This window comes from Budorcas taxicolor, chromosome X (assembly GCF_023091745.1).
Source record: "Budorcas taxicolor isolate Tak-1 chromosome X, Takin1.1, whole genome shotgun sequence".
NCBI classification, from domain to species: domain Eukaryota; kingdom Metazoa; phylum Chordata; class Mammalia; order Artiodactyla; family Bovidae; genus Budorcas; species Budorcas taxicolor.
Genome location: NC_068935.1, coordinates 92,262,435 through 92,285,062, shown reverse-complemented (window position 1 = coordinate 92,285,062; position 22,628 = coordinate 92,262,435). Strand labels below are relative to the sequence as shown.

At 36.2% G+C, this 22,628-nt stretch overlaps 1 protein-coding gene and 1 non-coding gene across 2 annotated transcripts in view; one reads left to right on the top strand and one right to left on the bottom strand.

Annotated features, from left to right (window-relative positions):
• The first annotated feature begins 5,092 nt into the window (after positions 1 to 5,092).
• The window catches only part of WNK3 (WNK lysine deficient protein kinase 3), a 171,267-nt gene continuing 153,731 nt past the window's right edge, over positions 5,093 to 22,628 (top strand). Inside the window, exon 1 of the mRNA XM_052663618.1 lies at positions 5,093 to 5,629. Within this exon, the coding sequence (XP_052519578.1) occupies positions 5,093 to 5,629 (537 nt within the window). The remainder of the gene's footprint in view (positions 5,630 to 22,628) is intronic.
• Positions 16,887 to 16,952, bottom strand: LOC128070668 (small nucleolar RNA SNORD52). Its single transcript, XR_008201642.1, has one exon. It is a non-coding gene; the product is annotated as a small nucleolar RNA SNORD52 (small nucleolar RNA).

Sequence of the window (22,628 nt, the reverse complement as noted above, 5' to 3'; positions counted from 1 at the left end):
ATAAATAAATGTAACCATGCAGTATGTGGTCTTTCCTCTGGCTTCATTCACCTAGCATAATATTATCAAGGTTTATCCTTACTGTTGCATGTATCAATACCTCCTTTCTTTTTATTGCTGAATAATATTGCATTGCATGAATATAACACATTTTTGTTTATCCAGCTGTTGTTAGACATTTAGATTGTTTCCACCTTTCAGCTATTGTGAGTAGTGCTGCTGTGAACACTTGTGTATAAGTTTTTATGTGGACATAAGTTTTCATTTCTCTTGGGTAGACAGTATTCATATAGTAACTCTATGTTTAACTTGTTGAACTGCCAGACTCTGTTCCATTTTACATTCCCACCAGCAGTGTATTAGGGGTCTATTTTCTCTATATCCTTACCAATACTTGTTACTGTCTTGTCTTTTTTATTGTAATCATTATGGGTATGGAATAGTATTTGATTATGATTTTTATTTGTATTTCTCTAGTGAGTAACTATGTGGAACATCTTTTCGTGTGTTTATTGGCCATTTATATTAATGTATCTTCTTTAGAGAAAGGCCTGTTCTAATCTTTAGCCCATTGGATTATTTATCTTTTCATTGTTGAGTTGTCAGAATTCTTTATATATTATGAATACCTTATCAGATATATGATTTGCACATATTTTCTCCCAGCCTTTTCACTTTCTTGATGGCATCCTTTGAAGCACAAAAGTTTTAAATTTTGATAAGGTCCACCTTCTCAATTTTCTTTTATCACTTGTATTTCTTTTATCAGTTGTATCTCGATACAGTATGATTTCGTGGTTTTATTGCGTAACCCAGTCCCTAGAATTTAATGTTTTCTTCTGAGAGTTTTGTAGTTTTAGCTCTTAAATTTAGGTCCATGTTCCACTTTGAGTTCATTTCTTGTATGGTGTGAGGTAAGAGTCCAACTTCATTCTTTTGTATGTGGATATCCAGTTGTCCCAATACATTTTTTGAAAGAGTCTTCTTTTCCCATTGAATTGTCTTGACCTCTCCATTGAAAATCAGTTGATCAGACTCTCAATTCTATTCCACTGATCTATATACACTTATTCTGTTCATTTCTAATTTAATTCTTTTGTGGTAGGAGAGTATACTTTGGTTTCAATTCTTTAAATTTTTTGAGATTTATCACATAGTACATGATCTGTTCTGGAGATTTTTCCATGGTACTTGAAAAGAATGTGTATTTTGTTCTTGCTGGGTAGAGTGTTCTATAGATGGCAGTTAGTTCAAGTTGATTGATAGTATTGGTCAAGTTTTCCAGATTCATGCTTATTTTATGTCTAGTTTATCTCCCCAGCAGTGAGAATAGGGTATTAAAATCTCCTACTATTACTACTGAATTCTTTCTGTCTTCGGTTTTGTCAGTTTTTATTTAATATATTTTGGGCTTCTGTTGTTAGATGTGTATATGTTTATAATTGTTACATTGTCCCGATGAATTAATCTTTCCATGCTTATAAAGTGTTCTTTGTTTTTAGTAATATTTTTTGTCTTGGGGATTGGTTTTTAAGACTAAAGGGAACACTCATTTCCTCATCTCTCTTTGCTGCTTCTTTTTCCATGGTTTGGGAAACCAGGTGACCAGACATTCTAACTATAGTTATTATACCAGGGCAGCACTACTTGCCCCTCTATTTTTATATTAGGGTTCTGAGTAAGATTTCCTATTTTTTTTAAAAAAAGAGGTTCTGCAGTTAAAAAATCTTGAAGGCTTTTCCAACTTAAATTCTTTGATTTTTTTTTTAACCTGTTTTTGTCTGCTTAGCAGCAGCAGCAGCAGCAGCAGGCCTTTTGTCTTACTTATGGATCTTTGCTTTTGAGCTTTCTGAATAAGTTACCTTTAGTTAGGTGAAGTGGATAGAGTTATTCTTAAGAATGTTCAATCTAAAATGTTAACATTTGGGGATGTGAGTGAAGGGTATACTAGATTCTTTGTATATTCTTGCAGGTCTTTTTCCAAGTCTAAAAATAAGTTAAAAATATCTCTACCTAAATGAGGCATTGTTAGTTACCTTTTCCCACTTGCAGGTAATACTAGTCTTACTGACTTTCAAAATCTGTTGATTTCGCAGTGTAACCTCATGTAACACATCATGAGCTATTAGTTTCTTAGCTCTGTCCTAGTTGTGTCATCTGATAGGCAAATTTTTAGGAGTTAGCATAGACTCTTCCTGTTCCTTCACACTCATATTCATTCAGATAGTAAATCTTGTATTTAGTACTTCGTTACTTTATCTTGCCTCTTGACACTATTTTCACTCAAACCTCAGCAACTCTTCCCTGGATTATTACAGTAGCTCTCTAACTGATCTCCTTGTTTTACATTGTATATCCTAGAAATCTGTCTCTTTGTCCTCATCTTCCTGCTTCTAGTATTGCTGTGCTTTGTCGTTCAGTCGAGTCCAACTCTTTGTGACCCCATGGAGTGTAGCCTGCCAGGCTCCTTTGTCCATGGGGATTCTCCAGGCAGGAATACTGGAGTGGATTGCCATGCCCTCTTCCAGGGGATCTTCCCAACCCAGGAATCGAACCCAGGTCTCCCACATTGCAGATGGATTCTTTACTGTCTGAGCCACCAGGTCTAGTATTGCTAGTGAACTGTTTATATACTTGTTCTGCTGTTTCATAACTTTGCTTGTCATCTCTCTGCTTGGATGAGCTAATTTTCTTTCTTTGAGACTCAGTTCAGGCATCTTTTCCAGGAAGCGTACTTAACCTGGACTCCCAAGAGGCAGGTTCCTTCATTCCTGTGTATGTAGACATCCAGTTGTCCTAGCACCATTTGTTGAACAGAGAGTTCTTTCCCCATTGAATTGTCTTGGCACCCTTGTTGGAAATCAGTTGACCACAAATATATGTGTTTATTTCTGGATTCTGTATTTTTATTCCATCTATCTATCCATCTATCTTTATGCCAGTACCACACTGTCTTAATACTGTAGCTTTATAGTAGGTTTTAAAATTGGAAAGTTTGAGTCCACTAGCTCTGTTCTTTTTCAGATTTGCTTGAACTTAGCTATTCTGGGACCCTTTAAGTTTCATATGAATTTTAGGATCAGCTTGTTAATTTCTTCAAAGAAACCAACTGGAATTTTGATAGGAATTGTGTTGAATGTATAGAACAGTTTAGGATATTTCACCCAATTTTGTTTGTTTTAGTTTAGAGTTGTTTTTCTTCAGTTTTTCAAATTTGTTATTGTATATTTTTGGTTCAACATGACAAATTCTGCCTTCTAGGCTATATAATATCATAACAGATATACATGCTTAACTTTGTGATGTATGTTTGTGATGAGAAGGAAAGAAGTTTCTTATTGGTTTGACCATTCATTTGAAAAACCTTTTAAACAGTTTTCTCTTATGTGTTCCACATATTTCCACATGTCCTTTGTGGAAAATGTTAGAAAATACAGAAAAGCAGAAAGAAAAAAAGTCCATAATTCCACCATTCAGAATTAACATCGTGTGTGTGTGTGTGTAATGAAAGTTTGTTGTATATATATCTTTTTTCATTTAACCATATAACATATGGGAAATGTCTTTTCATCTCACTACTACAGTGTTTTTAAAATGTTGTATCCTATCTCATTTTGAAATACCTATTATGCTTATATTTATAGTTTTGCCAAATTATAAGTGCTATAATGAATGTCTTTACAGTTAAATCTTTGCACAGATTTTTGACTATTTTCTGTGACAAGTTCCTATGAATGGAATTGCTGATTAAAGAGGATACATATTTTAAGTCTTTCTTGCCATTTTTAAATAGTATGTGTCAATATTTGATAGTAGTTAAAATCTTCCTATTGAAATATGAAGGCAAGCTCAATAAACAAGTGTAATATTTGCATTATTCAAAACTACTGTTGGATGTTCATGGTAGCATTATTCACAGTAGTTAAAAGGTGGAAACAATCCACTGACTAGAAGAATGGATAAACAAAATGTGTTATATACGTACAATGGGCTATTATTATTCAGCCTTAAAGAATGAAATTCTGATACATGCTATATTTAATATATATATATATATAAATGAAACTTGAGAATATTATGCCAAGTGAAATAAGCCAGACACAAAAGGACAAATATTGTATGAGTCCTTACATGAAGTACCTAGAATAAACAAATTCACAAGGACCTAAAATAGAATAGAGACTACCAGGGTCTGGGGTGATGAGGAGTTATTGTTTTAATAGATTTCAGTTTGGAAGGATGGAAAAGTTTTGGAAATGGATAGTAGTGATGACTGCACATCATTGTCAGAGTATTTAATGCCACTGAACTGTACACTTAACAATGATTAAATTTTGCCACAATAAAAAAATCTATGGATTAGTTCCAGAATTTTAGAAAAAAACCACCTACTGAGAAATTATGTGGTATTTTTGCTTATTGTGTGTATTATGTGTGTGCATGTTTAGCTGTGTCCGACTCTTTGTGACCCCATGACTGTAGCCCACCAGGCTGCTCTGTCCATGGAATTCTCCAGGCAAGAATGCTGGAGTGGGTTGTCATTTCCCTTCTCCAGGGGGTCTTCCTGACCCAGGGATTGAACCATGGTCTCCTGCATTGAAGGCAGATTTCTTTGCCATCTGAGCCACCAGAGAAGCCTATTTTGTGTACTGCCTTGTAGCTAAGCAAATTCAGGGTTTGGATACTTGCTTTAAATATGATAGATTCATAGAAGGGACTGAGAACTTGGTTTATTAACAATGTTCATGCAGTATGAAGACTTGTTGAGCTGTATGCCAAGTAGTCTGCTAGGCACTGAAGACTGCAATGGTAAACAAGATAAGACATAGTCCCTGGAGCCTGCTGGTTGCTAAGACTGGACAGAAAAAGAACAAACTTCTTATTAAGAAAAAAGGGATTAAACAGTCAGGTGACTTTTCTCCTTAATGATTTCCTTTGTGGGGTGATTTTAATATATCCTTTTCCCCCCTTCAGGTTGCTATGGAAACATATGACCATATAAAAGGAAGTCCATCCTGATAATTCTGATACCTGAGATGCAACTGAACTAAAGAGTGGAACAGGAAGAAGTTTAGTGCCAACCTTAATTACAATGGCTACTGATTCAGGGGAGCCAGCTAGCACAGAAGATTCTGAGAAACCTGATGGAGTTTCATTGGAAAACAGAGTTCCTCAGGCTGCAGCAACTTTGACAGTGGAAGCTAGACTAAAGGAGAAAAGCAATACCTTCTCTGCTTCTGGAGAAACTATAGAAAAGAAAAGATTCTTTCGAAAGAGTGTTGAGATGACAGAACATGACAAAGTTGCTGAATCTTCCTCCAAAGATGAAAGAATAAAGACTGCAACAAATATTCCAAGAGTAGAAAAGCTTCCTACAAATGTGCTAAGAGGAGGACAAGAAGTTAAATATGAGCAATGTTCAAAGGGAACGTCAGAATCCTCAAAAGATTATTTCAAGGAGAAAAATGAAAAGGAGATGGAAGAAGAAGCAGAAATGAAGGCTGTAGCTACTTCTCCTAGTGGCAGGTTCCTGAAATTTGACATAGAACTGGGAAGAGGAGCATTTAAAACAGTATATAAAGGACTGGACACTGAAACATGGGTTGAGGTTGCTTGGTGTGAGCTGCAGGTGGGTATATAATCTTCTTGGTTTTAATAAATTCTAGTTTCAGCTGGCCTGGACTTCTGAGTGATCCAGGATTAAAATGTATCATGGATTAAAATAAAATGAAGGACCTGTCCCCACATCCTGAAATTATGCTCCTTTCTTAAATCCTTTTAGGAGCTCATGCCAAACTTTTTTTTCCCTACTGTTTTCCTCTCTGTTTTAAAGGTGGGAAGGTCTGTTCTGGCTTTCTTTGGGGAAATGATTCTAATTTATTGACCTTAGGAAATTCTCAAAACTCTTAATGTCTCATTTTGAAAGCTTTTAGTAAATGTATGCCTTATGAGTTGATATGTTAGGGATATATTCAGTATGATATTTTCCATTTCTCTGTCAACAGACTTTTGGGGGTTCATGTGCTGTTTTTCAGAACAGGAAATGCTTTCCTTGCTTCTTTGAAGGCTTCTAGTAGTATAAATTCCTCTCCATGCCTTTGAGTTTGCCTCATATAGGATCTTTGGATGAAATAATCACCAGAATCTACTGGGATTAGTAAACTAGAATGTTGTTTAGGAAGGAGAACTGAAAGCATTAGAAGAATAGTTGAATTATATAGAAGAATAGTTGAATTATCTAGATATTTGGTTCCATAGTAAATGTCTATATGGTACTTTTAACTAATGTAGGAGTAAATGGAGACAGAACATCATAGAAAAGGTTATAATAGGAATGGTTTCAAACAGATGTAGATCAAACATACGGAAAACCTTTGTGACCTCAGTCAGCTCATGGGAAATGGTCAGTGTTCACAAGAGATGCTTAAAATTAAGATTAAATAAAGCTAGTTGCTAAATACAGGTTTTTGTTGTTCATATTCCAGTGTTTGCTGCGTGTGGGTGTATAGGTATGTTACATGATTTCACCCATCCTGAATTTGCTATAGTTTGCCGTTTAGATAGGTTGAAATTTAGTCTTGGTCCCTGCATTTCTAGGAATCTTTTTGTTTCCAAAATTTACTGTGTTTAAGAGTCACTGTTTGCTTTGTATGCAGATTTAGGAGCCTATCGTCAGAGATTCAGATTCTGTAAATCTGGGGTGGGATGCAAGACTACAGTTTTAACAAGCTTTCAAAGTGCTTTGAATATAGGAAATCCCTTGATGACTGGAGTCAAGCCATTAGAGTAGTTCTTGAAAGGTGTGTGCATGTGCTATGTGGGGTTTGCTTGGTTTTCTTCTCACCCCTTTTTACCCTTTAAGAATTTTATTATAAAGTCTGTGTCATAGTAGAAATATTAGATCCTTCAAGTAAACAAACATTAAGATCACCTGTAATTATAATTCTTTGAGGATGCTTTAACCATTTTAGTATATATCTTTATGGACTCTTTCTTTTGAATAAATGTATATGACTGTATGCACCCCCATGGAACCATACTATAAGGTTTGGACAAAACTTTGTTTTTAAACTTAATCATGAACATCTTTTCATTACTGGTAGTTGTACATTTACATCATTATTTTTGATAGATGCCTTTATAAGATATTTAATCAGTCCTCTATTGTTGGACTTCTAGATTTTCTCCAGTATTTTACTATTATAAACATGGTCGTGATAAATATTTTTGCATATATGTGTGTGTGCGTGTGTGTATATATATATATAAAGTTATGTAAATTTTAATTTAATCTCTGCATTGTGATTTCAGTCACACTCATCTTTTTTGGGGGTAGAGACTTACAAAATGTAAAATACTTATTGTCTGGTTCTTTGTTGTTGTTATTGTTGTTTGCTTTTTCTTCCAGTTTTATTGGGATATAATTGACATACAACATTGTGTAAGTTTAAAGTGTACAGCATAATGATTTGACTAAGATACATCATGAAATGAGTATGGCAGTAAGTTTAGTGAACATCATCTCAGATACAAAATTAAATAGAAAAATTTTTTTCCTTGTGATGAGAACTCCTAGGATTTACTCCCTTAACCATTTCTATGGATAACATACAATAGTGTTAATTATCTTTATCATGTTGTACATTATGTTTCTAGTACTTATTTATCTTATAAATGGAAGTTTGTATCTTTTGACTGCAGTAACACTCATCTTTTAGTGTTATTCTGTTTGTAAATGGGGGAGATAATTTCCATTCATTTGGTAGTAGGACACATAGTAAAGATATGTCAGATATTTTGCAAGTTGTATACTCTAGCTATGCTAAAGAATGTTTCTGTAAAACTTGAAAATATTTCAGTAATAAGAACTGCATATGGGAATACCTTTTATTATTCACATATGGAAAGACTGAAAGATCCTATAACGTCTTACTACTCCAAGTGTACTCTCTGGACCAGCAGCATGGACATCACCTGGTAACTTACAGCTACAGGTCCCCAGGACTCACCCCAGACCTATTGAATCAGAATCTACCTCTTAGTAACATCTGCAGGTGATTTTTATGCACAGTAGAGCTTGAAAAGCCCTGAAATAAGGGATCAATTCTAAGAGCCAGCTGAATCACAGGAGGAATTCCCTTAATACACCAAGATTAGCTTTATATAATATTATATCATATATACTGATTTATGGCATCCACTGCAGACTTTCTAAATCAGAATCTCCAGGAGATAAGGCTCAGGAACTTACTTTTATTATTTATTTATGCTTTAAATGCAGTTTTATTATTATTACTTTTTGTTCGTGCTGTGCGGCTTGAGGGATCTTAGTTCCCTAACCTGTGGCCGCTGCTGTGGAAGCGTGGAGTCCTAACCACTGGACCACCAGGGAATTTCCCCCAGGAACTTAGTTTTAAAAGTTCTCTGAGTAATTGGATATATAGCCTGATTTGGGGATCTGTCATAGGGAGCAAATGTAAATTTTAATTTACAAAGATAAAGTATGCTTTTTGGGGAGCTGCACTGGGCCTTCATTGCTTTGTGCAGGCTTTCTCTAGTTGCAGCGAGCAGGGGCTACTGTTCGTTATGGTGTGTGGGCTTCTCATTGTGGTGGCTTCTCTTGTTGTGGAACATAGGCTTTAGGCATGCAGGATTCAGTAGTTGTGGTACACAGGCTCAGTAGTTGCAGCTTGTAGGTTCCAGAGCTTGGGCTCAGTATTTGTGGCATAGGGACTTAGTTGCTCTACAGCATGTGGAATCTTCCTGGACCAGGGATCAAATCCGTGCTCCCTGCATTAGCAGGCGAGTTCTTATCCACTGTGCTACCAGGGAAGTCCTAAAGTGTAAAGTACATTTTAATTTACACAAAGAACAACAATTGAAGTTTTCTTTTCTGAATTGGGCTTCCCAGGTGGCACTTGCCAATGCAGGAGACTTGGGTTCCATCCCTGGGTGGGGAAGATCCCCTGGAGAAGGAAATGGCAACCCACTCCAGTATTCTTGCTTGGAAAATTCTGTGGACAAAGGAGCCTGGCGGGCTACAGTCCATGGGGTTGCAAAGAATTGAACATGACTGAGCGACTGAGCACATTCTGAAAGGAATGTTGAAAATTAGAGGACTTAGTTGATACTATTTTTAGATATCATGTTATTTTTTGCATGTTTGAAATTAGGAAAAACTAACTTATTTAGAGGGCATCCCTGGTGGGTCAGTGGTAAAGAATCCACCTGCCAATGCAGGAGACACGGATTCAATCCCTGGGTCAGGAAGCTCCCAGGAGAAGGAAATGGCAACCCACTCCAGTATTCTTTCCTGGGAAATCCTATGGACAGAGGAGCCTGGTAGGCTATGGTTCATGGGGTTGAAAAAGTGTCAGACATGACTTAATGACTTAAAACAGTAACAACAAACTTATTTAGAATCCCAGGAAGATAATAAGGACATCATCTTTTAATTACTTTCCTGTAAGTACTATGTAATTTGTAATGTATAATTTCTCATATTTTTTTCAGTAAAATCTTACTCTTTAGTATGTAATTAAGCAAGTTTGTTGAAAAATATCCCAGTGAACAGTTTAAATTATTCTAGATTCTTTCCTAACCTTTGTTTATATAGGTGTGCATGTATAATATATAAAATTTGAGTGTCTATACTTTGTTTTATCAACTTGATATGTATTTCTATTTATTAACATCATTAAAATATGTAAGCTATATTTTTATTGCATACATACCACCTCTTAATCCTCTCCCCTGAAATATGGCAGTTCTTTTCCTTTTTAAAATTTTACTTTTTCATGTTTGATTTGAAATTCATAGCTCAGAAAAGACTTTTATACCTTTTTTTCTTGATGGTATTTCCCCCTATGGTAGATACTTGAGCCTTCTCCAGCAATTCTTAAAAGCCTCATACCCATTTATTTAGAATACATTGACTTTAGGGCAGTGCAAGAATCAGGATACATAGATTCTACTGCTGATGTTTGACTTTGAGGATGTTAAAAACAGACAAACCCTTTGATGATGTGTGTCAGATTTAGGATTTGGCCATAAATGCCTGCATTTCAACAGTTTGTCTATTTTATGGTTTCCGTAATTTGATTTATTTTTTCTCTTCCATAATTTGATTTTTTAGTGCATTAGTGGAAAGACTTTGATCTATTGTTCTTTGTAAAGAATTTATAGATTACTTGGTAATTACTTGATAAATTGGTAATTTACTATGAGTGAGGGCTGTCAGTCATACGTTTTATTTAGAAGATGTTCATGATGTTGAAAGACCTGGTCAGATGTTACTGAAAGGCCTGTTTAGTAACTTTTAGGAGGAGTTGGTCACACGGGTTTGTAATAGTTTTCTCCTCCACTGTCAGCTTGAAAAATCAGTAGCACTTTGCTTTTACACATGGGAACACAGCCAGCTTCTGCTTTGCTTTCACTAGTATGTCATTTGTTTTCTTCATGGAACTAAGTTTTCATATAATGGGGCTATTTTCCAATCAGAGGAATCACATAGATATATGAATTTTGTTATTTGACTGTTTCTAAATATATTTGCTTATAATAAGTTTCACCATGGGATCAATTCTGTGATTACGTGCTTTTCAAGGTAATTAAACAGGCCGAAGAATTGATGCTTTTGAACTGTGGTGTTGGAGAAGACTCTTGAGAGTCCCTTGGACTGCAAGGAGATCCAACCAGTCTATTCTAAAGGAGATCAGCCCTGGGTGTTCTTTGGAAGGAATGATGCTAAAGCTGAAACTCCAGTACTTTGGCCACCTCATGCGAAGAGTTGACTCATTGGAAAAGACTCTGATGATGGGAAGGATTGGGGGCAGGAGGAAAAGGGGACGACAGAGGATGAGATGGTTGGATGGCATCACTGACTTGATGGACGTGAGTCTGAGTGAACTCCGGGAGTTGCTGATGGACAGGGAGGCCTGGCGTGCTGCGATTCATGGGGTCACAAAGAGTCAGACATGACTGAGCGACTGAACTGAACTGAACTGAACTGAAACAGGCCATCTTTAAGTAGATCTAACAACTAGACCTCTAACAAGTCAGCTATAGTCTCTGAACTGAATTTTTAAAAATGCCACTGAAAAGAAAGATTAGAAAAAAGACACAGTTGACTATAGCAGGTTGACATATTGAGTGAGCATTCTAATACACTTTGATTATAGTAGTGAATATATTCCAAGCAATGCAGTAGAAGAAATAGTGTAAAGATCTGTACTTCCATGCCTGAAGTATCTATCAAAGTTTTGGAGAAACTTGTTTCTGTTTTATTTTCATTTATCAAAAACACTTTAGGGAGAAGTATATTTTTAGGCAGCCCTACATTTAATTGTGAAATTAGAAAATAGTGTAAAAATACCTGAATTTCCAATAAAGGAAAAGGTAATTTAAAAATATATGCTAGAATTTGTTTCTGAATAAATATTTTTGTCCAAAGTATTCACACTGGGATACTTTTGCTCTTAAAATGTTATGACCCTTTTGGAAGTGTTTTTAGATTCTGTTAGAGCTATCAAGAAGATGCTTCATTACATATAAGCATACCCTGAATAGTGTTATTTTAATTTCCCACTGTTTTCTTTGGACTCAGCCCTCAAAGTGGAATACTGTCATAGGCAAAGAATAATTACATCAAAGGGAGGAAGAATACAACTTACTTAAATATAGTCAATGCTCTGATTTCCCTGGCAGTCCAGTAGTTAAGACTTGGCCTTCTAGTGCCAGGGGTGCAGGTTAAATCCTTGGTCAGGGAGCTAAGATCCCACATGCTTCATGGCCAAAAAACCAAAACATGAAACAGAAGCAGTATTGTAACATTTAATAAAGACTTGAAAAGAAAAAGCTATAAACCAAAGGCAAATGTTTTCATGAAATGACAGAGGGTGAGAGTGGCAGGAGATAGACTTGGTCTGAGAAATATAATTAATTTTCCCAGTTCAATGAGTTAGTTTTGAGGTAACTATCTGCTTGATAGATAACAAATTGATACATATAGTTGTATACCCCAAAGATGTCCATGTCCTAATCCCTAGAACCTATAAATATATTGGTGGTGGTGGTTTAGTTACTAAGTTGTTTCTGACTCTTTTGTGACCCCATAGAATGTAACCTGCCAGGCTCCTCTGTCCATGGGATTTCCCAAGCAAATTTCCTGATGCTGATAGACCTTGGTATGTGTTACCAAGGGAGGCAAAGGAATCTCATTTTTCAGAAGTATTGAAAACACGATAGATTCTTATCTCCCTAACAACAGCATTTAATGGAATTTTAGTTTAAGAAGAGCACTGTTCTAGAGAGTCTTGGGATTATTCAAAAGCAGTAGAAGGCATTCTCTAACTTTGAAGAACTTTGAGTGAGAGGAGGGAATATGCAACTGTAATATTTTCTAAAAATACTGAACTAAAGTAAAGTTGGCAAACTAAGTTGGAGAGTAGACAGTTATGGCAATGAAGTAGCCATATAAAAAGACACACAGAATGATGGAGAGGAGAGGCCTTTCAGTGTTGTGGAAGGAAGAGAGAGGATCTAAATGAACATGAGAGCACTAAATGCCATAAAAATAATCTGATGTATTCCATTTCCTCCTCTATAGAAACAAGAATTTTCCTTTTCCACATTGTTTGTAAGTTTACTTGTACTGGAGTGGATTGCCATTTCCTTCTCCAGGGAATCTTCCTGACCCAGGGATCAAATCTGTCTCCTGCATTGGCAGGCAGATTCTTTACTACTGAGCTACCTGGCTGCTGCTGCTGCTGCTAAGTCACTTCAGTTGTGTCCAACTCTGTGCAACTTCATAGACGGCAGCCCACCAGGCTCCCCCGTTCCTGGGATTCTCAAGGCAGGAACACTGGAGTGGGTTGCTATTTCCTTCTCCAGTGCATGAAAGTGAAAAGTGAAAGTGAAGTCACTCAGTCATGTCTGACTCTTGAGCTACCTGGGAATCCCTATAAATTTTACCTAATGGATTTTGCAGGTATGATTAAATTTAAGATCTTCTGATAGGTAGATTATCCCGGAATATCTGGGTGGGCCCAGTATAATCACAAGGGTGCTTTTGAGAAGAAGGATACTCATTAGTCAGAAGGAGATCTGACAATGGAAGCTGAGGTTGGAGTGATGGGAATGTGGGCGATCTCTAAAAGTTGGGAGAGGGAAGCAGTTTCTTCCTAGAGCATACAGAAGGAACACAGCCTTGCCAACACCTTGATTTTAATTGAGTGAGACTCATTTGAACTTTTGATATCCACAACTGGAAGATAATAAATTTGTGTTGTTTTAAGCCACTAAATTTGTAGTAATTTGTTATAGCAGCAATAGGAAATGAATACAGAGCAAACAGCTGTTGTTCATTCATTGTTCATTCATTCAACAAGTAAATGCTCAGTACCTGCAGTGTATCAGAGTTGTGCTAAGTGCTAGGGACATAATGGGGAGAAGAAGCAGATTTAGGCTCCATTTTCATAAAAGCTTATAGTTGAGGGAGTTTACAGTCAGTAAGAAGAAGGCTTGGAGATTGGAATTAGTGAAAAGATGAAAGAGCTGTTAAATATAGATTTGTTTGAAAGAAGTGATAGGATTGGAAATAGCAAGAAACACGGATTCTGTTTACCAATTAGTTTTCTTTTTTATTTTGAGATAATTTGCTATTAACAGAAAAGTTGCAAAGGTAGTATAGAAATTCCTGTATGTCCTTCACTCAGTTTCTTCTTATGCTAATATTTCAACCAGAGAACAGTTATCAAAACTTTAGGAAATTATTATTAGTTCAATACTATTAACTAAAATATAAAACTTGTTTGAATTTCACCAGTTTTCATTTTGGTGTTCTTTTTTTTCCAGATCAGGATCCCACATTGCATGTAGTTGTTATGAACATTTAGTCTCTTCTCAGTTCAGTTCAGTTGCTCAGTTGTGTCTGACTCTTTGCAACCCTATAGACTGCAGCACGCCAGGCCTCCCTGTCCATCACCAATTCCCAGAGTTTACTCAAACTCATGTCTATTGAGTCGGTGATGCCATCTAACCATCTCATCCTCTGTCGTCCCCTTTTCCTGCCCTCAATCTTTCCCAGCATCAGGGTCTTTTCAAATGAGTCAGCTCTTCGCACCAGGTTGCCAAAGTATTGGAGTTTCAGCTTCAACATCAGTCCTTCCAGTGAACATTCAGAACTGATTTCCTTTAGGATGGACTGGTTGGATCTCCTTGCAGTCTGAAGGACTCTCAAGAGTCTTCTCCAACACCACAGTTCAAAAGCTTCAATTCTTTGGCACTCAGCTTTCTTTATATTCCAACTCTCACATCCATGTATGACCACTGGAAAAACCATAGCCTTGACTAGACAGACGTTTGTTGACAAAGTAATGTCTCTGCTTTTTAATATGCTGTCTAGGTTGGTCATAACTTTCCTTCCAAGGTGTAAGCATCTTTTAGTTTCATGGCTGCAGTCACCATCTGCAGTGATTTTGGAGCCCAGAAAAATAAAGTCTGTCACTGTTCCCACTGTGTCTCCATCTGTTTGCCATGAAGTGATGGGACCGGATGCCATGATCTTAGTTTTCTGAATGTTGAGCTTTAAGCCAACTTTTCCACTCTCATCTTTCACTTTCATCAAGAGGCTTTTTAGTTCCTCTTCACTTTCTGCCATAAGGGTGGTGTTATGTGCATAACTGAGGTTATTGATATTTTTCCTGGCAATCTTGATTCTAGCTTGTGCTTCTTCCAGCCCAGCATTTCTCATGATGTACTCTGCATATAAGTTAAATAAGCAGGGTGACAATATACAGCCTTGATGTACTCCTTTTGCTATTTGGAACCAGTCTGTTGTTCCATGTCCATTTCTAACCGTTGCTTCCTGACCTGCATACAGGTTTCTCAAGAGGCAGGTCAGGTGCTCTGGTATTCCCATCTCTTTCAAGAATTTTCCACAGTTTATTGTGATCCACACAGTCAAAGGCTTTGGCATAGTCAATAAAGCAGAAATAGATGTTTAGTCTCTTCTAAGGCAATGGCAACCCACTCCAGTACTCTTGCCTGGAAAATCCCATGGACGAAGGAGCCTGGTAGGCTGCAGTCCATGGGGTCGCTAAGAGTCAGGCACAACTGAGTGACTTTACTTTCACTTTTCACTCTAATGCATTGGAGAAGGAGATGGTGGCCCACTCCAGTGTTCTTGCCTGGAGAATCCCGGGGACGGGGGAGCCTGGTGGGCTGCCGTCTATGGGGTCGCACAGAGTTGGACACGACTGAAGCAACTTGGCAGCAGCGGCAACAGCAATCTGTGACAATTCTTCAATCTTTCCATGTTTTTCATGATTTTGAACTTTTTTTAGTTTTTTTCATGATCTTAAACTTTTAATGAGTATTGCTCAGTTAGTTTGTAGAAAGTGAAAGTGTTAGTCACTCAGTTGTGTCCAACTCTTTGCAACCCCACTATAGCCTGCCAGGTTCCTCTGTCCATGGAATTCTCCAGGCAAGAATACTAGAGTGGGTAGCCATTCCCCTCTCCAGGGGATCTTCCCAACCCAGGGATTGAACCTGTGTCTCCTGCATTGCAGGCAGATTCTTCACCATCTGAACCATCAGGGAAGAGTATTCCTTAATTTGGGTTTGTCTTATGGCTCAGAAGTTAAAGCGTCTGCCTCCAATATGGGAAACCTGGGTTCGATCCCTGGGTCGGGAAGATCCCCTGGAGAGGGAAATGGCAACCCACTCCAGTATTCTTGCCTGGAGAATCCCATGGACAGAGGAGCTTGGTAGGCTACAGTCCACGGGCTCACAAAGAGTCAGACACGACTGAGTGACTTCACTTTATGTTTTTACATGATTAGCTTTAGGCTTATGAGTTTTGGCAAGAATACCATAGAAATGATGCTCCATTCTCAGTGCATCATAGCAGGGGGTATATGATGTATGGATTACTGGTTATGATAACCTTCATCATTTGGTTAGGATGATGTCTGATAGGTATTCTCTATTATAAATTAATATTTCCCTTGTACATATTAATAAATAAATATCTTAGGAGTAGGTACTTTGAGCCTGTGCAAATATCTGTTTCTCCTCAAACTTTCCCTTATTATTTTGGCATCCATTAGTATATTTTGCCTGTAATAAGTAGTAACTCTGGTGTTCTAATGGTGATTTTCTATTTTCCACTCTCCTCCATTTATTAATTGAAATTACCTTTTAGTTTTATGTGGACTCTCCCTAAGTATAACAGTTGGGTTCTGAAAACCCAACAGTCAGGTAATTTGTGGTTTCAGGAACTTTAGTGTATTGTAAGTTGTTAATAATGGTATTGTACACTTTTGCATTTATCAAAATTAATACATTAATTGAGCATTTATGCAGGTACTTAATTTGAATATTTTATTTAATCTTGCAATAGTTAAAAGAGGTAGGAATGATTACTTTTCAGGTGGTAGAAGTGAGGTTTAGATACATTAAGTAACTTGCCCAAAGGGATAGAGCAGGGCAAGATAGAATTGATATTCTATCAATTGTATATATATAACACTTGTCAGTTCAGTCGCTCAGTCCTGTCCGATTCTGTGACCCCATGGACTGCAGCTTCCCTGCAGGCTTCCCTGTCTATCACCAGCTTCTGGAGCTTGCTCAAATTCATGTCCATTGAGTCAGTGATGCCATCCAACCATCTCACCCTCTGTTGTCCCCTTCTCCTCCAGCCTTCAATCTTTCCCAGCATCAGGGCCCTAGCATCAGGTATATAAGTACCTGCATATAACACTTACATTGATGATTTAAGAATTTCCTCCTCATTAGTTATTTGAACAGTTCACTCTTTCATGTTTTCAGCCATTTTACAAGAAACGATTTCTTAAATGGACACTTTAAGATTCCCTCTCCCTAATGAGTTAGAACTTAATTTTTGACATCAAGACCTGCATCAGAGACTCTACTGAGAAATCATCATTCCTGTAAAATAAGGTTCTTAACATTAAACTAACTGCTGAAGCTCAAGGGGTACTAGTTAATGGTTTCATTTTAAAGACATTCTCTGGCTTGGGGATTCTAAGGAACAGTTTCATGGTTGGGTTGTCCTGGTTCAATATCTGGACTTCACCTTTTGTCAGTGTCCAGAGGTGGTTAGACAGGTTGAGGAGACTGACTAGTGCTAACTCAAATGCCCAGATCTAGGACAGAAATTTATTAGTTTAGAACAAATTAATGAATTCATTTAACCTGATATAGTTGTTAGGCCATATGCTCTAATGATCTGTATTAGATACATGGGAAGGTAAATTATAATCAGAAGCTAACTTAGTAAGTGTAGAGTCAGAACAAAGGAACTAGATGTTCCTGTGTGTCCTGCTAAGGCAGTATACTGACCAAATGAACTGGATGTTCAGGTCCTAACTGGATGAAGAATCCTCTATGTTCAGTGGTACTGGAAGACAAGTGAACCTGGCTAAGTCTGTGTTTTATCTCTTTTTATATATCTTATTTTGACCACCATTGATGAGCACTTTCATTTAGGTATTGATACATATCATTGCTGTCTAAAAGCTTTAACATGCTCTTATGGCCAAACTGTGATTATTATATGCTGATTTCTTTTTTTATATGCTGATATCTTGATTAATACTCTGATGTTACCATCTACAAATTATAATTACCCTAGTGTGTGTTTGTTTCATTTAGTTTTAGTCTAAAGTGCTACACATCTCTTCATGGAAAGTGGTTTGTGAATGAAGTGTCTGTAGTCATTACTGTGAATATTGTTTCTGAGGGGCAGAGCTTTGAACTAGGAAGTGCTTAGAATTCATAATACAGTAGACCTAAGTTCCAGTTTACCTGTGCTAGCTAGGTACTGTGGGCAGGCTAAGTAGCATTTTGGAGCTTTACTTTTTCACTTTTTTTTTTTAAAAGAAAAGTATAATAGATGTTTCTGATATCTGAATAAAGAATAATATGGTGGAAATTGTGTACCTACTGTTCAGCTTGAAAAATAAAATGTTGAGAATTAGAGATAATGCTTATAAAGCATGTGGTACCTATTTGAGTATTCAATAAATGTTAGTGATAAAATACTTAGTAACTTCATATTTATTCAGAATATTCATTGATATTTAAGAACCATTTTGAAGTCTTCATAGTATTCGTCTTTACTTGATCAAGTTATAATACAGCTTTTATAACAATGTTGGTGATTCCTTCTTCCTTCTTTCATGTTTGCAGAAACAGATTCATATAGCCTCTGACCTGGTTCTGTAGTTGATTGTTGGTGTTTACATTAAGAGACATAGCTGATAAGGCTTTCCGTTTTAGAGACTAAATACTTCTTATCTTGAATAGATACATATGCAGGTTAATTGTGTTGATATTGTGCCTTGTCTCAGGAAAGATTTTGTGTACATTTTTAGCATTCCATATATTATAATAAAGTGTTTAGTTAACATTCATAACAGGACAGTATTTCTTTTGAAAGGAGTATGGAGTAGTTGAAATCTATTTGGTAAATTTGTATTTGACCTCCATTATATTTATCAGCCATATAAACTAATATTTATAACGCTGAAAATTGATACTTTTTTTGTGACCTTACTGCTTAGAGAAAGTAGATTTAGGGATCATTTTTGTAGACTATAATTTTTCTGGTTTCTGGCTGTGTCATCTCCATTAGCTATCGCAGTTTGCCTTCTAGATCCTTATTCATTTCTTAGTAAGAACTGTACTCATTGGCGATATATTAAAATTAACTTATCAAAGTGGTTATCATTAATACAAAAGAGTATGTGTGTGTGTCTACATGTATCAATCTGTTTGTGTTTTAAGGTTACTGTCTGTGTTTTAAGATTACTATAGTAGCTGAAAACTTTCCTATGGATTTTGGTGCTAGTTTGACAGATTTACTTTCCTCTCACTGAATTAGAAGTAGATCTTTGAAGGTCTTGGCCATACCTTTTTTAGTGGACTTCCAGCAATATGTCTGGGACAGCAGTTTTAATTTTGTAAAGTTGTTTACTTTTAATGCTGACTAGGATCAAAAGATACAGTAATTTGATTTGGTACATGAAAGACTTGTATTCTGCTAATTTAATCAGAAAGCATCAAAATCTATTCGTTATTCTTCAGAGCAGATCTACTGATCTATCATGAGAGGATGACTCCTAGCCAATTACAGGGACTTTTAGAATTTATTAGTCATTTTAGATTATATAGAAAAGCATAAACACTCTACTTGTTTTCGGCTGTCTTCTAAATTTGTTGTTCCTTGCTTTTGTTGAGTTCCTTAACTCTTTTTTTTAGGCTTAAAAAAAATTGAGATACACTGTGTAAATTTAAGGTATAACAACCCACTGTTGGTTTGATACATTTATATACTGCAATATGATTAGTATAGTAACATTAGTTAATACCTTTATCATGCATGTTACATGGTTATTTCCTTTTTGTGTTGAGAACAGCCGAGATTTAGTCTATTAGCAACTTTGAAGTTTACCATAAAGTATTGTTTTTTTAATTAATTAATTTATTTTTGGCTGCTGTTGAGTCTTAGCTGTGGCATACAGGCTGTTCATTGCAGCTTGCAGGCTTCTCTAGTTGTGGCGAGTGGGCAAGTGGGATCTTAGTTCCCTGACCCTGCAGGGATTGTCTCCGTCCCCTGTATGAAAGGTGGATTCTTTTTTTGTGTGTGGATTCTTAATCCCTGGACCACCAGGGGAGTTCCAAACATAAAATATTGTTGACTGTAATCACTGCTGGTTAGATCTCCAGAACTTATTTCTGTGTTAATTGTAAGTTTGTATCCTGAAGTAACATTCCCCTACCCTTAGTACCTGGTAACCACTATTCTACTCTCTGCTTTTACAAGTTCAGATTTTAGATACCACATATAAATGGTGTCATATGGTATTTGTAATTTGAAGGGATATCTGCATACCCATGTTCATTGCAGCATTTACAGTAGCCAAGATATAGAAACAACCTAAGTGTCTATCAGAGTGTCTGTCAACAGAAGATTGGGTGAAGTAGACATGATGTATATACGTATACAGTGGAATATTATTCAGCCTCAAGAAAGAACGAAATCCTGCCATTTGTGACAACATGGAAAGACCTTGAAGACATTATGCTAGATGAGATATTATGCTAGGTGAGATAAGTCAGAGAAAGACAAATACTATATGAGTTCCTTAACTCTTTTTTAAAATAAATTTTTATTGTGACAAAATGTAAATAACATAAAATATACCATTTTAATTATTTTAAGTGTTCAGTTCAGTGGCATTAAGTACATTCACCCTCACTACCAGCCATCTCCAGAACTTTTTCATCATCCCAAACTGAAACCCACTAAACAATAATTTCCCATTCCCCACTCTTTCCAGCCCCTGGTAACTACTATTTTACTTTCTGTCTCTATTAATAATTTGTCTGTTCTAGGTATCTCATTTAAGTGGAATTATACAATATTTGTTCTTTTGTGTCTGAGTTACATCACTTAGTGTAATGTTTTTAAGATTTGTCCACGTTGTAGCATGTTTAAGAATTTTATTCCTTTTTAAGAACTTGTATTTATATACCACACTTATTTTTTCCATTCATCCATTGATGGGCATTTGTATTGTGTCCACCTTTTGGCTATTGTGAATAACACTGCTATGAATATTAGTGTACAAATATCTGCTCAAGTCTCTGTTTTCAGTTCTTTTTGGTATATACCTAGAAGGTGGAATTGCTGTATCATATGATAATTCTATGTTCAGTTTTTTAGGAATTGCCATATTGTTTTCCATAGTGTTCATTTTACGTTTCTACCAGCAATGCATAAGGGTTCTATTTACTCCACATCTTTGTCAATATTGTGTGTGTGCTTTTTAAATAGCCATCCTATGGGTGTGAAGTGGCATCTCATTATGGGTTTGATCTGCATTTTTCCAGTGACTAGAGATGTTGAGCCTCTTTTTTGTGCTTATTTACCATTTGTATTTCTGTTTTGGAAAAATACCTGTTCAAGTCCTTTGCCAATTTTTGAATTGAGTTATTGTTGTTGAGAGATGAAGTTCTTTATGTATTCTGAGTATTAATCCTTTGCCAGATATGTGAGTTGCAAATATTTTCTCACATTCTATGGATTGCCTTTTTATACTCTTAATAGTGCGTTTGATACATGAAAGTTTTTAAGTTCAGTTCATCCGTTTTTTTCCTGTTGTTGCCTGCGTGCTTTCGGCTTAGAAATTCATTGTGAAACCCAGCGTCATGAAGATTTCCCCCCTATGTTTTCTTTTGAAAGTTTTAGCTCTTATGTTTTTGATGCATTTTGAGTTAATTTTTGTATATGGCATAAGGTAAGGTTAACCACTGTGCTTCTTTGTTTTATAAGTTCTTCATTCTTTTGCACATGGATACTCAGTTTCCCCAACTTTTTGTGAAGGGACAGTCCTTTCTTCATTGAATAATCTTGATACCCTTGTCGAAAATTATCTATTTGACTATTACAAGGGATTATTTCTAGCTCTGTAGTCTGTTCCACTGATATTTATGTCTGTCTTTGTACCAGTATCACAGTATTTTGATTACTGTAGCTTTGTAGTAAGTTTTGAAGTCCAGAATTCCAACTTTGTTCTTTTTTTCAAGATCTTTTTGTGTATTTGAGGGGCTTCCTTGGTGGCTCAGAGGTTAAAGCATCTGCCTGGAACGCGGGATAGCTGGGTTCAATCCCTGGGTCAGGAAGATCCCCTGGAGAAGGAAATGGCAACCCACTCCAATACTCTTGCCTGGAGAATCCCATGGAGGGAGGAGGCTGGTAAGCTACAGTCCATGGGATAGCAAAGAGTCGGACACGACTGAGCGATTTAACTTTCACTTTTGAGATTCCATATAGGATTTTAGCATTTTTTAAAATTTCTGCAAAAATATGGGATTTTGATGGATTACGTTGAATTTGCAGATCTCTTTTGGTATTGACATCTTAACAGTATTAGGATTTTCAATCTATAAATATGGGATGTATTTCTGTTTATTTGTGCCTTCTGTAATTTCAACAGTGTTTTGTAGTTTTAAGTGATAGAAGTCTTTTTGCCTCCTTAGATAAGTTTCTTCCTAGATATTTTATTCTTTTTGATGTTATGAATGGAATTGTTTTCTTAATTTTCTTTTAGAATTATTTATTTTAGTGTATAGAAACAACTTTTTTTCCTTTTTCACTAGGGTAAATTTATTTATAATTTATCATTACATGAATACTATCCCCCTTGGGGTTCCTAACTTTATGCAAGATATCCTTTTAAATTTTAGAAACACAATTTATTTTTGAGTGTTGATTTTGTATCCTGCTACTTTGCTGAATTAGTTTATTAGTGTTTGATTTTGAATGTCAGGAACAGGAAGCTAACCACTAGTAAAAAGGAGAAACAATATGAAATATTTTTAAGTTAACAGGAGTAAAAGAAGCAGCAAAGTAAGATAAATAACTTAGAATAAAATGGAAGGAGTAAAATGAAATATATCTTTTACTGTATCAAATGTGAACATATTACACTTGTTTGTTAAAAAACTCACATTTTCAGATGGGATTAAAAGACAAAACCCACGTGTGTTGTTTACTAGAAAAAATACTTAAAACAATGATAAAGCAAGGTTAAGGTGAA